The 17,797-nt window shown below is 41.0% G+C and overlaps 1 protein-coding gene across 1 annotated transcript in view; it reads left to right on the top strand.

Annotated features, from left to right (window-relative positions):
- The first annotated feature begins 14,327 nt into the window (after positions 1-14,327).
- MAP3K4 (mitogen-activated protein kinase kinase kinase 4) overlaps positions 14,328-17,797 on the top strand; it is a 68,618-nt gene continuing 65,148 nt past the window's right edge. Inside the window, exon 1 of the mRNA XM_050316166.1 lies at positions 14,328-14,493. Coding sequence (XP_050172123.1) covers positions 14,429-14,493 — 65 coding nt within the window. The 5' untranslated portion in view covers positions 14,328-14,428. The remainder of the gene's footprint in view (positions 14,494-17,797) is intronic.

Below are 17,797 nucleotides of genomic sequence, written 5' to 3'. Positions count from 1 at the left end.
GGTGGTTTCCCAGGCAGCAGGTGTGAATGTTGACTGAAGGCCAGGATTTCACTTCTACAGAGCTATAACCAGTAGAAGGACAGAAACCCTCTTTTACTTCTTGTGGTGCTCAGGCCTGTTTGCTTTTCAGTATTGTGATATTGCTCAGTTTTATTTTAGACAAAGTTTCCCACAAGCGCTGCCTGTTCTAGACATTCACTTCTTATAGTTTTGCTTGTTTGTGGGTTGGAGGATTTTTTTGTATTGATCAATACAACGAGAGACCCATCTGTGGTCCATCCTGCTCTCCTGGGCTAGCACACCGGGAGCAGCTGGTGCCCTGTGGGGGTGCAGCTGTGACTGACTGGCACTTGCACAAGGCATAGTCAGGTGAGAGGGGCTGGTTGCTTCTCTGAGGAAGTGTTGGCTGGGTTCTGATTCTGGACATTAAAGTACCCATATCTGGGATTTTTACTGGAAGAGTTTTAAGGACACAAACACAGAAAAGGAGGGGCACATTTTTAACATAATAGTCTTAATTTGCATCTAAAGTACATGTATATGTCAGAAGGTACATATGACAAAGTAGAAAACTTACCTGTATCTCTTCAGATGTCAGTTTTAAAGCCCTGTGTTCTGGAATGAGGAAGTTTCCTAGATAGAGGCCTGAACAAATAAGATTTCCAGTACTTCATTTTCTTATTGTAGCTTTGGGCGCAACAATGAGACTAGGAATTGGCCAAAAATGTTACTTATTTAACACTTACAATATAGCAAGTGAAAGAGTCCAGCCAGATTCTCCACTACTGTCTTAAACAAAACAAAACAAAACAAAACAAAACAAAACAAACAAAAACACACACACACACAAAAAAAAAAAAAAAAAAAAAAAGGAAAATTATGATTTCTGTCTCAAAGACCAAACTGTCTAAAAGATAAGATGTGAGTGCATAAGTTCAACAAATAAATCAGACCCGAACAGAAACTAGCAGGAAAAGTGGGTAATTGGTTAAGGCTTCTCTGGTCTGTACTCAACTGGGAATACTTTCTACAGTTTTCCAAATACGTAGCTTTCGAAATCACAGTTTATTTCACTTCAAAAGGAAATAAAATTTTTGCCTGGTGAACCTGGTGAATCAATTTGAATATTGTTGCTTTATACATAATACTTAAAGGACAAGTGATAGAAGAGGAGGAGGAGTGCCTCATAGTAGCTCCTGCCAGTCTCTGCCACTGAGGAGAGGCAACAGTAGAGAACTTCAGATCCAAGTAGCAATGTTGCATATTGATCTTTGTGGACATGTCCTACTAACTGCCAAGGTCTGGTTTCTTTTTTTAGCAGCTTAGCATGGCTTTCACTAAACATAAATATAGCTGCATGAATAGTAGGAAGTTATTTTTGAACATTTTGGTCACTGCTAAATACAGAATTGCTAACCCAGGCATTCAGAAGTCATGATTCAGGTCCACAGAATGAGAAGCCTGGCCTAAGTAGATGAAAATCCTTTTTTATTTTCTTTCTGTTTTGGTTACTGAAACTTTAGAATACTTCTGGATCATATCTTCAAGCACTTTTCTTCAAAACTGAAGACAAAAAAATAATCTGAGTTTGTATTTGCCTCTAATTCACATGATTCCTGGAGCTGGGACTTATAAAAATTATTCCTAATGCTCTGAGGCAAGAGAATGTCTTTCCTTATCTCCCTAAGTGTCTGTTATACCAGCAGGAGAAATTCCTTTAATCAAAAATGGAAATGTCACCAGTGAGGAGACAGACCAGCAGAGGACTGAGGCACCATTCATCTCCCACCTTCCTTTGTCCTCATGACTTTGATACAAGGGGAGCACAGTGTCTCCCCTGTACAGGGCTGACATTAATCAACCATGGCAGAACAGCAGCAAACTTCCAAGTGAGGCAGTTGCTCATACAGCATAAATACATCATGAATGTCACACGGCACGCAAATTACACAGCACAAATGTCCAATGCTCTGAGGAATACTTACAACAGGCATTAGCATGAACTTGCTTGAGGAATGTTTTGTACAAGTAATTCATATTTGTGACACATCTGAGAGGTTGTTTTTTTTGTTCGTTTTGCAATTTTAAAAGCAGCTCATAAGCAGAACAAGGGTCTAACTTTGTCCAGTGAAATGAAAATAATATATTGCTTGTTCAGTTGTTACCTTAAGCCCACTGTGATTTAGTACATCCTCAGCTCCTAAACACCAGCAAATTTTAAACTTGGCCAATGTTGCTAGTGCCCAAGACTACTTGCAAGAATGGTTTGTTGTCTTCCTTCCTTTGAAAGGATCCATTTTTAAGCAATCTGTGTCATAAGAGTTGGTGACTGTTTCATTTCTAAGAGCACTTGAAAACATATTTTTGTTGATGAAGCACCCTTTACTCACAGTTGTATTTTTCCTGGAAACACCTCAAAACCAAAGTCATACAGGGGGAATATATTTGCCTTTTCAATAGTACTGATTAGCAAGTTTTTCTTCTATAAAATACTTCTAGCATCCTATTTTAGCATTCATTTCTACTGCAAACTGTTCTTTGCTGAAAATTAACAAACTTGTCCTAGCACCATAATATCTATTATTGGTTCAGTAGCCATTCACCGAATATCTTCTGCTTGCTCTTGTGAACTCCATGTTTTGCTTTAAAGGGTCATCCTTTTGCCTAAATAAGATTACTAAATGCTTTTCAGTAAAAATAATGCAGTTTATTTTTGTCTGCAGCTCTCGATGATGGCTGTGTGTCTCTTTAACCCTCCCTCCTGCTTAAAAGCTTCAGAGTCTGCTTGATACCTCTGAGGAAACAAATAGTCTGACAGGGAAGGGCAAGGGCAGGGCTTGCATCACCCTGACCCGTTCTTGCTTGTTGAGCCAGCTTGACAGCCCAAGTCAGAGGTTACACCTTCCCTAAACAGGTGTAACTTGAATACTCCTCCAAGCATACTAGAGAGTTGGGAGGTAAGAACCAGAGTCCCTAAACAATTTCTTTGGGGCTTTCTTCTTGTGGCTGAGTGCTGATGTCCAACCAAGAGGCAGAGCATCTTCCCATCACATTGTGCGTACCCCTACCCTCGTAGGTACCATATGGCATGTAGCATGGGTATGACTCACACCACAATAACCTGAAAGTCAAGTCAGTGTGGGTCATGCATTCTGCCACTACCCATGGAGGTAAAGGGATGGAGCACTTGTGCAAAGGAGAGAAGAGCAGAAGCTCTGCAGTGCAATTCCCCTTCGGGCTCGAGGCAGGTCAGCACTCCACAGACCAGGAGCAAGGTGGCCTACAGCAAAAATGAGCTGGTCCAGGACATGTCTGGCATCAGCTATAACTTCACCCTCCTGCAAAACCACGGGGATTTCTTGCCCAGTCACTGCTGAATTTGCAGCTCTTTGATTTCACCAATGTTTTCTTTAAGCTTTATCCCTACCAAATGCAAATTAAATGCTTACATACCTGCCCTTGAAAAGCTGTTCAGAGATATTAACATTGCATTTCCCTCTGTGCCTTTCCATTTGACACAGAAAATGCAAAACAGGCTACCTTTGTTTAAAGACCTTGAACTAGACTGAAATTATTAATATTAAGTACCTTACATGGATGGAGGCAAGTGGATTTTTAAAATTTCTTTCCTTATATAGCACTTTAGGAAATATGAACCTTGAATATCAATGGTTCCTGGTGGCACTAAAAAGTACATGCAGGCTTTTGTTTATAGCCAAAAAGTCTGGGTGCTGCTCTGATAATATATTTGGCAGATGGGAAGCACACAGCTGGATAAGTATTCAACAGCTACACTGTGCAGCCTGTTCCTTAGAGAGTTCCTTGCTCTTGGCAAAGAAAAAAGAAGGTGCATCTTTATGGCACTAAAGCTGGGTCTTTTTTTATTAACAAGAATAAACTTTTTTCCTTTTTGTAGCTACAATAAATGACCCTTTCACAGTAAGCTAATGATGGATGTCTATGATGTATGCCAGTAGCAGTTCTATTACTGATGTAGTTATGCTGGTAAAAAAAGCACATTTTATTATAGTTTTATGTTGCAATGGGAAGAGATTCAATTATGCTTATAAGCACTGCTGGAATTGTATTCATAGCTCCACCAGTTTTCATCACTATAAATACACCAACAAAACTCTTTTTCAGCTAGTCAGATTGTACTGAAATGAAGATTAGTCTCAGGGAGAATGCTTTGGAACAAAGTGCTATGTAATCCAAGCATGTGGAAGCTGAAAAAAACCCAGCAATATACAGAGGTGAGAAGCATGCTTCATAAAGGTGTCACAATAAATTACACAATCACAGAATCACGGAATCACAGAATATGTTGAGTTGGAAGAGACCCATCAAGATCGTAGATCTTAGCCCTGCACAAGAGTCACACCATGTGCCTGAGAGCATTGTCCAAATGCTTCTTAAACTCTGTCAGGCTTAGTGCTGTGAGCACTTCCCTGGGGAGTCTATTACAGTACTCAACCACTCTCTGGGTGAAGAACCTTTCTTAATATCCAATGCAAACGTCCCCTGACTCAGCTTCATTCCATTTCCTTGAGTCCTGTCACTATTCACCAGAGTGAAGAGATCAGCACTTGCCCACCCACTTCTCCTTGTGAGGATGTTGAATGCCACAATGAGGTCTCCCCTCAGTCTCCTCTTCTCCAGGATGAACAAAGCAAGTGACCTCAGCCACTCACTCCTCACATGGCTTCCCCTCAAGGCTCTTCACCATCTTTGTTGCCCTCCTTTGGACACTCTCTAGTAGCTTAATATCCTTCTTATACTGTGGCACCTGAAACTGCACCCATACTCAAGGTGAGGCCACACCAGTGCAGAGCAGAATGGGACAATCCTCTCCTTTGACTGGCTGGTGACGCTTTGCCTGATGCCCCCAGGACATGGCTGGCCCTCCTGGCTGCCAGGGCACAACTTGCCATCGACCAGGACCCTCAAGTCCCTTTCCACAGCACTGCTTTCCAGCATCTCATTCTCCAGTCTGTACCTACATCCACGGTTGCCCTGTCCAAGGTGCAGAATCCAGCACTTTCTCTTGTTGAACTTCATATGGTTGGTGATTGCCCAGCCCTCTAATTTGTTGAGTTATCTCTGCAGGGCCTCCTTGTTTTCGAGGGAGTCAACAGCTAATAATTTAAACATCTATTACCTATTTTTAAGGCACACTTCTTTCTTTGAAAAATAAGTCAGCTAAATTCAGTGTGATTAACCATTGCTAAATGAATACTTAATCCAGGTTAGTATAAGGCTCAAGTTACACCAGAAAGGCAGTACCTACAACATCCTCTTGTCTCTGCTGTTCCATGATTTTTATACCTGCTGGATATAACTATTATTACTAACAGATCCTACTGCTAAATATAACACCTGGATATGCCCTGTCATAGCTGTAATTGTATTTATCTAAACATATTTCTCAAACATTCTTCCATATTATACAACAGAAATGTTACATTTCTAAATTAAAATTAAATGAAATTAAATTTAAAAAAATAACAAAACAAAAGGTTACAGTATGTTAAAAAGAAGCTGTTAGAAAACTAGTAGACTTGCTTTGTAACATCGTGTGGGTAAGGTGGTTGATTCTTTATAATTCTGAGCACAGGCACTATACATTTAAACAATATCTTTAGATATTTTTGTATACCAATAGCCATATTTTCATAATCAGCTTCTAGGGCTCTAATGACCAATATGAGCACAATTCTTTTATACCAAATCTTCATCATTTTGCACAAACATAAAGCTCTCTGAATGTCAGGCTGGCAATCACATTTACTTCTGGTTTGTGCTAAAAATTGCAAATAGTATAATGTAAAGAAAACTTATCAGTGCACTTCAGTTACTGAGGTGAAGACCAAAATGCTGACAATCAAGTAGGAAAGACGCTCCGTGGCATATTTAATAGGCTGGTTGGTTGTTACTGCTTTTCAGGCAGTAACCTTTTAAATTAAAAGAAAGATCATTTGACCTTAAGTTCACAGGAAACTAGAGTCTGTGATGATGTGACACCTACAACTTGTGGCTTTCTAAGAGGCTCACACTACATTATATCAGAGAGTAATTTTGATAGCTCTGACCTTACCCTCTTTAGCCAAGTGATGAGGCAGGCAAAACATCCCTTTCTGAAGTCTATCTGAGCTGGTTACTTCAGGGAGGGAGATCCATTCACAGTTAAATCCTCTTACTCAACACTCTAGTTGGCGGGCTGTTGTGGATACAACAAGGAGATTTGGAATAGCTGTAATAAACACTGCATGAAATGTAACTCTGAAAAATACTGGTAATATAAATAGATCTTATGTACTTGCCACACTAAATATGCTTATAGGCTATTTCCAAATACAGGTAGTGTGATAATTAAAATGTACCTCAGGAGAGGTACAGTGCCATGAATGGGGAATAGCACATAGCCATTCATCAATTGTTTGGGTAAACCTCACCCAGGGAAAACACCTGTTGGAATCAGAGGAATTTAAGGTTTTCAGAATCTCACTTTGTACAAATGATTATGGGTGTCGCACATTTTGCAAAGCAGTAAAGCTGATCACATGAAAAAAATTGACAGGCTTGTTTTTTTGACATGTAAAATGCAATGGTGTATCATTTACACAATTTGAATATCAGGATTTTGTATCACTTGAAGTACAAAGCAAAAGACATGGTTAATAATAATTGTTCTTTAGGAGTTTTTTAAAACAATGCCTATGGTTCAACTATAAAATAATAATTAAAAAAAGGCAGTATGGTCAGCCATGTTGTAAAACTTCATTAGTAAGAGGCACAACTTTGGAAAGGAAGAAAAAGGACTTCCTCAGCTGTGATTATATTCATATATTTGGGATTGTGCACCTTCTTCTGACAGAAAGTTACAATTTCATAGGCAGAAGTGGTTACTTAACAGCATTGTGAATGATATATTTTAGTATTAATTAATTCTTACCTGCAATTGTTCTTTATTAAAAATTCATTAATTTTAAACCACCACAAATTGTACCAAAATTATAAATAATATCAAAAGTTTTCGGTGCTGTGTGTGTTTAAATAGTTGTAACTCCTAGTGAACTTTCTGTATTTGATTGCTTATAATTCAAAAGTATTTATGAGATCAGCCACAGAATGGTTGAGGTAGAAAGGTTCCTCTGGAGATCACCTCCTCCCAGTCCTCTGCTTAAAGCAGCATAAGCAGGATCAGGTTGCTCAGGGCCACAACCAGTTCAGTTTTGAATATCTCCAAGGACAGAGATTCCACAGCCTCTCTGAGCAGCCCATGCCATTGTTTGACTATTCTCATGATATGGGAAGTTTTTTTCATTTAAACAGAATTTTCCATGATTTACCTACTGCCTCTTGTCCTTTCACAGGACACCACTGGCAAGAGCCTAGGCTCATCTTCTATATTCCCCCCCGCCATCAAGTATTTATACACATTGGTAAGATCCTTCCTGAGCCTTCTCTTCTCCAGGCTGAACAGTTCCAGCTCTTCTCCTCAGATCTCAGATGCCCCACCCCCATCACTACCTTTATGATCCTTTGCTGGACTCACTCCAGCATGCCCATGAGTCTTTTTTGCTGGGGAGCACAAAACTCAGCTGTCACTTAGGGGTGTTTTATAAATGTGTAAATATAAACTTTAGTGCAAAAATTTTAACTGAAGTGTTATTGAATTTTAAAATCCAGATAAGTACAGCAGTCCTATTCTTCTATTAACCTTAATTACCCCTTTAGAAATAGAACATATATTAGAGTTACCTTCCACAGTTTATAGAATACATATCTTCTCATTTTGTGAGTCGTCATCTGTGCCTAACGAAGACCACAAGAGACCTCCTCAGCCAGATGGGCTTTAGGCCAAATGTCCCTCTAAAGAACCAGTCAGAAGATAAATAATTCCATGATCTCATCTCAGGCAGGTTGCAGCTATGCATCATGTGATAAAGTTTTGCAACTGACCCATACTGAACGCTTCCGACAGGTGAACAAGCACGCTCTAGTCAGCAGTTCTTCTCCAACACTACCAGACGAATAATGTGTGCTTGCCCTGTCGAAAACTGGGTGCTGAATGTGCAGGTTAGCCCTTTATTCCTAGTGCAATATGCCACAACATCCACACATGGTTAGAAAGGTGGAGTCTTTCAACTCAGTTTGGTCTTTCTTATGTTAGTGCCGAGGCTAAGTAGTAGGGCTAATTGACTGGTAACTCTGTTGAGATTAAGGGTAACTCTGTTGAGATTAAGGGTGAAGAAATTTCTCTCCCGACTTCAGACTATCTACAGATAAACAGCAGAAGTAAGGCTCAAACAGGCCATAGCATTCAGCTTACAAGAGAGGAGGAAATGGGCAGTTACAGGTCCTCAGCTTCAACAAGGTCATACTGTTCTCAGCCAACATATTACCTTGTTCTATTTTCTGTGGACAGAAACAAAAACTAACAAAATTTTGACTCCTTTGTATTTCTGATTATCACCATAACTGAGAGCAACTGCTGTGGCATTTTATGGCTCTAGAGTGCAATTTAAAATAGCAACTTTTGAAATTCAGTGCCCATTGTATCCTCACAGTCATAGTGAAATCCACCCAAACATGTTGATAGAAACCATCTTTTAAACAAACAGCTCAGTAGAGAGTGTCCCACAGATCTCAGCTCCCTAACACAAGGGTCATAATCTGGATTCCTCAGCTGGCTGTAGCTGGAGAGACTGCTGTGCCAGGACAGCATATTAGCTCACATCATTCAACAGTTATTTCAAGTGCTGTGTGCTATGTCTCCCAGCATGGATGTGTCCTAAAATAAGGATCAGTACCTGTGAAGAAGAAGAAATGCAAATCAGTTACAGAAATAATGATAGCGGCCAATAAAATTCAAATGAGAATAAAAAACTCTGCATTGAAATAATGTCAGATGGCAGGCAATTGCCTCTATAGTGTTTTTTATACTGTAGGAACTGTGTAAATAGGATGAAAATAGTTAGGTTCACAATGACATAACAGCTTTTTGAAAGTAGACAGAAGTTAAGTACACAGAAGTTAAGTAGACAGAAATGAGGGTGTAAAATAAAACATTAGATACTGAAGGATGGGTTACAACTGGGAGCTGTAGATTGAGATACTATCTTACTGTTCTCTACTTAAGATGGCATTGCAGCAAATGGAGAATATCTTAACTCCTATTGCTGTTCACCAGAACCAAGCCATCAAGAGGATTACGCCACAAAGCTCATCTTGTGAAGTTGTGGGTGCAAAATTATTCCAGATGATTCAGAGCAAAAAGAGGAAATGAATCCTATAAACATTTATATGTATGAGTAACTGTTCTCTCAGGGCTGTCCCACTGATTTCAGTATGCCTATTATATAAGTGAACTGATGTGTATATAAATGTTTGCAGGGATTAACATTTAATGAAGATTAAAATTTTCTCATGGCTGCTTATAACTCCATACAGCTGATGCAAACACCAGGAACTGTTTGGGTAAAGGAATAAGCCAGCTACACTGCTTTTCTGCAATTACTCCCACTTATAGAAAGAGCTGTTAGAACGAGGTGAGATCAACAGGAGCTTTAGAAGATAACCCTAGACAGAGAAGTTTGATATAGATCTCACAGCTGTTTTCTGCTGGGATAACGCAGCTGCTGTAAGGCAGACATAGAAAGAATCTCAGATGCACAACCAGATATTTTAAAAGATACAGTCTGGAACTTTTTTATGCTTTCTGAGCTGATGGAAATAGACAGCATCACTTTATAAGTTTTAATATAAGCAATTAATCAAACTTCCAAGATTCTGGAAAACATGGAGAGTTGTGTGCAACAATGCACTAAATTACACTGTCAGGCACACAGAGAAAACAGATGGATATGCTCTGGGTCAACAAATATGGTCTCAGAGGATAGGCCCCAATTCTTCAGTGGAGCTTCTTTGAACATGAAATTACTGTACTAAACATAAATGCAGACAAACATTTGGTCTTGTTTATAAATGTCCCACAGCTGGTCACTCAGTATGCCTATTATGCAGTTGGGCTAAGGACTGTAGTATGATTTAGCAAGAGACAAGCAAGCTTTAAGCAAGCTGACCGGTTTTGATGGTCAAGTTCAAGTAGTACCGAATTCACAGGTCCAAAGTCAGTTCTTGGGAAGACATAAACTACTGTAACCATACTGTCACAACACATGTGTTGACACAGAGACATTTTCCATCTCTTTCTATCTAAAGACAGTAATTCCTATGTCCATTGCCTTGGTACCTTTGAATACCAGCCAGCGGGTTTAGCTATGCCCAGCTTCACAGACGCTAAACCCAGAGACCTGCTTCATACTGTAAAAGCATACTGCTCTAAGCACAACTGAAATTTATAGTCCTCTTATGTGGGTTGTGCCATTTCAATAATGGCAGAGGCCGTGTTGCATACAGTTGCTTTTTCGGACAGGAAGTACTTCAAAAAATAATGCCCAATTGAAGTGATAAGACAATCATCCCAGGAATGTCCTGACCTCATGATATTCTTACTAACAAATACTCCTTTAATAGCGGTGAATTAATGATACCAAGCCGTCTACAATCCGACAAACAGTATATGAGATGACAGTGTTCAGACAGAAATACTCTACCTCCGTCAAGCTAGCTGGCTCCTATTATAGCCTGGTGTTAAACCATGCTGCTGAACAAGCCTTGGCAGTGATCATGCGAGCTTCTGAAGTGAATGAATCACAGCGGTAACGGATGATTGAACGGGGGGTATATACAGTGTGACTTCTTAATTTCTTTCAGCTTCACACTTCAAATTAATTGCAGCAAAGCTCAAATTACTTGACACTGAGAATTGAGTTCTGTTTCTTTCAACGCCCCCCCAAACTGATCTCCTCTGAGAACGACAAAACTGTAGATGGAAGGATCTGCATACACCCAGGTAGAAAAACATCTTGGTATTTTATTTTGACTCTGGAGTAGCTAGTTGCAATATCTACATAAGAAAGAAATAGTGTCAGGTTGTCTTCTAGATATCAAATGAAGGTATTGTTTACGTTTTACTCTTCATCACATCGCAGAAGAACATTTCTAATCTGTGACCAAGGAAAAAATATTCTATCTTCAGCACATTTTATTAGATCTAGACTAACTATACCTAACAGACTGCTTTTCAATGTCTAATTAACTTTGCTTTTACTTTAAATAGTTTTTAGTGGAATTAAAACAAATAATTTATTGGAAGGAAAAATTAAATGTACTATGCTGTATTTGCCAAGAAATTGATTTTTTTGCATGTAGTTCACAGTGAAGAACAATCTGATTACTGCATTTCATTAACTGACTACTATAAAAAATAACAAGTTGTGCCTTATTCTGTGCCAACATTCACAATGCGAAATAAAAGTTTGGTCTTGTGACATGCACTGGGAGAAAAATTTCAAACATATTTTTCTACCATATTTAATTACCTACATGGAGCAAATCTTTCTTTTGCTTCATTAGTATTTTTTGTATGCAAAAAAAAGCTGTAGAAATGACAAATAGCAAAAGCACAGCTGTATGTACAATCCTGTCTGATACTTGTCAGGAAATGAAGAGAATGGAATAACAGAATATATGCCCGAGGAATAGATAGAAATCTCAAGGGTACTTGCAGTAGAAATTTTACAAAACTATTTGCAAGACCTATTTTAGTTACTAGGATGCTATTGTCATATCTTAAATTTCTATTCCAAGTTCTAGGACTGCTGGTCTAATAAAAAGCATGTTTCTAAAATAGAAAGCAATTCCCAAGCAATCACAGCATCTGCTAAAATATAAACCCAAATGGATGCTGAAAAAAAGAAAATTCATCCTAAAACTTCAGAAAACAGAAGTTAAACTGAAATAAGCTTGTCTATTTTGACAGTTATCTGTTTCTTGGTTTGGTTTTTTAACCTAGAACTTTGAGGTCATGATTTTGCCACATCAGACAATAAAATACATTCCTAATATTTTAACTCAATTTTCCAATAGATAACACATCATTTATTGTGATGTCTATTTTAATCTTTTGCTGCCTTCTGTTCCAGTAGTTGAACCAGAGTGAACAATTTCATTTATCAATTTCCATGCACCTGTGCAATGCTGTTATGCTTAGACTCAGAAATCAGTAGTCATGGAATCTTTTAAATAAAATGACATTCCTTAAAAGAAGGAAAAAATAATCCAAAGAATTTTTTTTCCATATCAATTTTTGTAAGACCTCTGTAGCTATTTCTCTAGGTTCTGACAGCTTTATGTCATCAGCTGTTTCCTATACTATCAGGTCCATATATTCCTGCATCTCTTTCAATGTCTTCCCAAGTTTTCTGTAGGCCATTCATAAATCTCTCCTTTTACAATTTTCTCCTATGTTGATCACTGTGCTTGGCCAGTTATCTGCAGTGGTAGAATATTCTCTAAGGTATACCACAAGAATGTGATGCAACCCAGTACACTGGGCTGACCGGAAGGGGAAGGGGTAGAGGCCTGCAGGGAAGTTTTTTCTGGACCTCATTGTCTGAGAGGCTGCAGTGAAGCCCAATTTACTTCAATAAATTATCTTTATATTTACAGAAAGCAGTAGTAGTGGCCAGTCCCCATTTCCACCTTTGCCAAGGTCCCTTGGAATGTCTCTCTATCTGCACTATTATGCTATCACATCTATGGCAAAAGGCGGTATCAGATTTTTTTTCCTAGTTGATGAAAACTCTATGCTTCTAACATATCATTATACTGACTGTTTTGACTGAAGAAGCAAAGAAGCTGAAATATTTTGCTGCAATTGCTAAATACTTCTGTGCCCTGCAAATAAGTGTAGAGATGGTGTCAGATGATAGCCGTAAAATAACTGAAAAGAATGTTAAACTTACATCAGTGACATTGAGCCTTAGTTATTTGTGCTCATACTAAACCCCACGCATACTGTGAAATAGGCAGATTTACCTTATGTTTTTCGTGGAGATAACAAGTCATTTATTAGTTTAGCATTTCAGAATTTCTAACTTTGACAAAAAATTCTAGGAGTATCTTAAGTGATAATTCTCCACCTGAATTCTGAATGTCTTGATGTTTATGACCATCAGGGTCATGATGATCCAGGTATTTTTCTTGAACTACAAGTGGATTCCTGCATAACTACAAGTGGTCCTGCATTTTAATGCATGTATTTATTAAGATGGTAAATGTACAGGAGAAATATAATCTGCATTTCAGCTTAAAAAAAAAATCTTTTATTTCAATAGGCCTATTGAATTCGTTTTGTAAACTTTGACAGATAAACAGACAACTTTATCTCATGAACAGTGACTTTACAACTGAACTTCAGTATCAGACAGAAAGGTGCAAATTTCTTGTACAGTTAACATAATGAAGGAACTGCACATAAAGCAGAATCTAGAATTGGTTTGTATGCACATTACTGATGCTGGGGTTTGATGCTGTGCTTCCAGTCCCATAAAACAGAGGATGAGATTCCCTCTTACCAACCTTGACAATTAAACAACCCATGGCAATTTTCTGCCTTTGAAGAGTATTAATTTTGGTATTCCAGCTAAACTATAGTCCAGTAAATTACATCTTTCCTCCCTGTGTTTCCAATTGGATAACAAAGCTCTGGTTCACTGTCCAGTGCCGATGACCAGAGCTGCTGACAGGTTTAGAAAGTCCAGGTTCATAAATTGAAACAAGTTACTACTCTGTCAGCAGCAGAATGAAGATCATTCGTCCAGCGGCAAAATGAAGATCATTCGTTCATGCACCCCCCAACGGGATCTCGAGCGCCTTTCACGCCTTCGACCTCCCTGGATCACGCCGTGGTCGCTCCAGCCTCCGCACGTGGTGGCCGTGGGGCCAGCAAGGCTGCACGGAGCTGGACCTGCTGAGAGAAAACACCTTCCTCCCCGCAGCTCAGAGTTTTCTCCTATTTCTGTCTGCCAGCGGTGTGAGATCGCGCAGGCCCAGGGGCCGCGGCTGCCGGCACCGCCTGACAGCTCCGCCGCCGGGGGCGGGGACGGGGCGGCAGCGCCCGCCGCGCCCCCATCACTGCCCGCCGCGCCCCTATCACCGCCCGGCGTTTATCCCGGAGAGCTGTGGGAGGGAATTGTTTGTGGCTGTAGAGGGAAGCGTCGAGGTTCCACAGCGCGCCTCTTCCCTGCGGCTCCGGGAGAGGCGGGGGAGCCGTGCCCGGAGCCGCCCCAAGCCCGGCCGCGGCGGAGCGGGCGCCTCTGGCGCGGCCGGTCCCTCGTGGCGCGCCGTAGCGATGCTGCCGGCGCCGCTGCCCCGGGAGGCCGTTCCCAAGATGGCGGTGTCGCGGGCGGCTCTGCGCGGCCGCGCTCCCGCCGCCGGGTAGGGACCCGCTCCCGCCCCCGCCCGCTCCCCGCTGCGCCCCCGCACCGCGGCCCCTCGCCATGCCAGCCCCGCTGCATGCATGAGAGACGCCGCCGCGCCGGTCTGTGCAGCCGCCGCCGCCATGGAGGAGCCGCCGCCGGGGAGGTCAGTGCGGGGAGCTCCGTGCGGGGAGCGGCGAGCGCCGAGGCTGCGGGCGCCGGGACGGGGCTGCGAGCGCCGGGCCGGGGCTGCGCGCTCAGCCGCCCGCCCCGCCGCGCTGCAGGGGCTCCGGCTGCGGCCGCCTCAGCGCTCCTGCAGAGCGCCCACGGAGCGAGAAAGTGCTCCGATAAGAAATCTTCTAGTGGCTGCGGTGGGTAAGGCAGCGCTTTGTGGGCGCCTCGCAGTGACGAGCGGCTCGTTTGCTTGGCCCCCAGCCTTGCGGCGGGAGCGGGCTGGTGTCCCGGGCAGCGCCGATCCCGGCGCTGGGTGGTCGGGCCAAGGTTCGGGTGCTCGCAGGGAGCAGCAGCGGGAGCAGCAGCGGGAGCCCCGCCGGGAGGCTGGCGGAGCGTGACCTGTGATCCTTGGCTTGTGAACTGCAGCGATAAAAGCGCTGCCCTCTGGAAGGGAGTCTTGTGTTTATAGCAGCCGGGATCAAAATCGGGTTCTCTCTGGCGTGCCGGCAAAACAGCAGGATCATGGAGTATCGCTGCTGGCAACATTGCAATCGATATTTGTCGGAAGAAAAGAGTTACACCCCAACCCTTCACAAAGAAGGGTAGTGTTGTGGTGCCTCAAGGTTTTTGCAACTGCTGTCACCTCCTGAATGTGCTGACCTGCAGATTAGCTTTTTGCAACTCTCCATCTGTGCCCTGCTGAGAGATGGGGATGCAAATTACTAAAGGGTTTAGTGTTTCCAACTGGCTGTAGAAGTATTGCATAAGTCGAAGTTGTTAATTCTGTGGCAATTATTTCTTCTTTTAAAATAACATCCTGTTGATGCACTTCACTTCTCAGTAGGAGGCATTCAGGAAACGTTTTTAAAACGCTTATGTGATCAATTAGTACTGTCAAGCAGTAGCCTGGTGCATTGTATTCCAGGTGTGCTGTGCAAAAAAGCTGTGTGCTGTCTTGTTGCTGAGATCGTTCATGGATATTGCAAGCTGCTGTTTTGTACTGGTGCAATAAAAGGGAATTGGTGATACACTCTCGTTTGGATAAAGGCTATGGAGTTCGACAATGCCTGGTTTGCGTTTTCATTAATGTGTATAAATGATTTGTTTTTCTTACGTCATGAAAGTGCCAAAACCAGAAGATATATAACAGTTAATTAGATTTAACAGAAATATTGTGAAATACAAATGTTAGTAAGGCTATTGAATTCGTAATCTTCCAAGTTCCTTTTTACAGTATCTTCAAAGACTAATAGTGCAGATTATGGAGAAAAAGATTTAAAATAAGTGTGTACAACAACATGGCCCTAGACGTGGCCTGTCTTCATGTAGAAGAGTAATCTGCAGGTCCTGAATGGAAAACACCCAGGCATTTCCTGTGCAGGGCCATTTCTGACCTCTGCTGGATTCTGGTTATTACAAGACAGTTTATGTGAGTTGGATGTGGGTGTGGATAATGTGGTGGCAACTTTACCCAGCAAATGAAAACTGAATTAGTTATTTCAGAGTGAGCTGGTGGATGGGAAGGGGATGTCTTAAAACAATTAAGTAGCCTTAATTTGTGTAGGGTAATACACGTACTCCGTTGTGATTCATTGCTGTGTGTACTTCATGTACCAACTTCACATCTGCCTTAGAACTTAACTGCTTCTCTGGCTTTATGCAGCACTTGCTTTGACTTAATAAAAGAGTAAAGCATCGTATGTCTTTCAAAGATGATTACAGTTGATTTGAACTTCGGAGTCATCATTAGGTTCAGTCTTGTGGCTGTGAGGTCAGATCTAGTTGAAATCAATGGGATTGTGTGCAGGCTTGAGACTTTGAAATCCCTTTGGTGGCAGATAGCTTTTAATCTTCTTTGAAGAGTATGAATATGTTCTTATGATAAAGAATTCCTCTGTCTAGCACTAAAGTGCATTGATATAATGCATTCTCTTTAAGTTAAATTCTGCTGGAGAAGTATTCAGTCATTCTCATTAACAATACTAGTATATTTATTCAAAAAAGAAAGCTTATTGATTTGTTGTTGTGAGACTGCCTTATGTATTAGAAATCTGCTTGTCTTTCTGTGAGGATTCTGTGTCTTGTTAGAATATAAATGCAGTGGTAGATTTTGTAAATTTAAGGCAAGCATAAAATATATTCATGGCTTTATTTATTTATTTATTTATTTAAATTACACAGTCCTTAGTCTTCATTGAAAATACGAAAGCATACTGTTTTTCCCAGGTCTTCCTTTATTTCTGGAAACACACTTTGGGGTGGGGAGAAGGGAGGCAGCTCTAATCTGAAAAATACTGAGGGAACCTACAAGCAGATCTTGATTTTGAGATAGGATTGCACTTGGACACTGGATAGCATACAGTGGTCATGCATAAATGAAAAGATACTACTGGAAAGTTTTGGGAAGTATTCACATTTAAATATCAATCCTTATAACAAAACAAGGAGAAAGTTTTCTAGATAAGATGTTTCCAGTAGGTAACTTAGAATGCTAATTGAAACAGATATGTTTGCTGCTTTTTGATTATTGCCTATAGACTTTAAATTTCCCAAGTCAAATTTTAGACTTTCCTAAGAATTTTCTGACACTAAATCCACTATAAAAAAAAAATGAAGTCTTAAGCATGTCCTTAGTTTGGGACTTTGTCCTTTGTTTGGTGGCACTGCAAAGGCATGACGAGCCATAGGACTACTAACTTGTGCCGTGGTTGCTTGTAGCCCTCTTTTCTCCTTGCGTGCATCCAGTTCAAGGGTGAAAAAAGGAGCAAGGCTGTGAATAAAGTGGGACAAAGAATTGTGAATAGTGTGGAGGCTTCCTCTGCACTGGGAAACTTTTTAGTCTGCCTATCAGGTTTGTTAGCTCTATGATGACACTGAATTGGGCTGTCAGTCTGCAGCATCTGTGGTTTGGGGGAAGCCTGAGGTCACATCATGAATTGCGCTCAAACTTACTTCCCTGCTTGCCAAAATATCTGTATGACTGATAGTGTATCAGCAGTGAAAGGGTTTAAAATTATTTTATTGACTTAGGATCATAACTTCAGTGGGGAAATGATTTAAGTATTTAAAGTGTTACCATACTTCATTGTTTTGCCTTTTTTTCCCCCATGCATTTAAATGAGGCAAGATGTAATCTCTATTCTTCATATATTGCGTTTTCTTGTTTACATGTGCAAGATTGGGATGAATGACTGATTGCTCCACCTACGCACAAACACACATGAAGTGCTAGCTGAGATGTCTTTGGCATTTGTAGCAGCAAGGATTAGTCTGTGTTGTGTGCCTGCTTGAGTTGT

This window comes from Myiozetetes cayanensis, unplaced genomic scaffold (genome assembly GCF_022539395.1).
Source record: "Myiozetetes cayanensis isolate MyiCay16 unplaced genomic scaffold, myiCay2020 scf2-11, whole genome shotgun sequence".
In the NCBI taxonomy this organism is placed as follows: Eukaryota; Metazoa; Chordata; class Aves; order Passeriformes; family Tyrannidae; genus Myiozetetes; species Myiozetetes cayanensis.
This window is presented reverse-complemented; position numbering and strand designations above follow the sequence as displayed.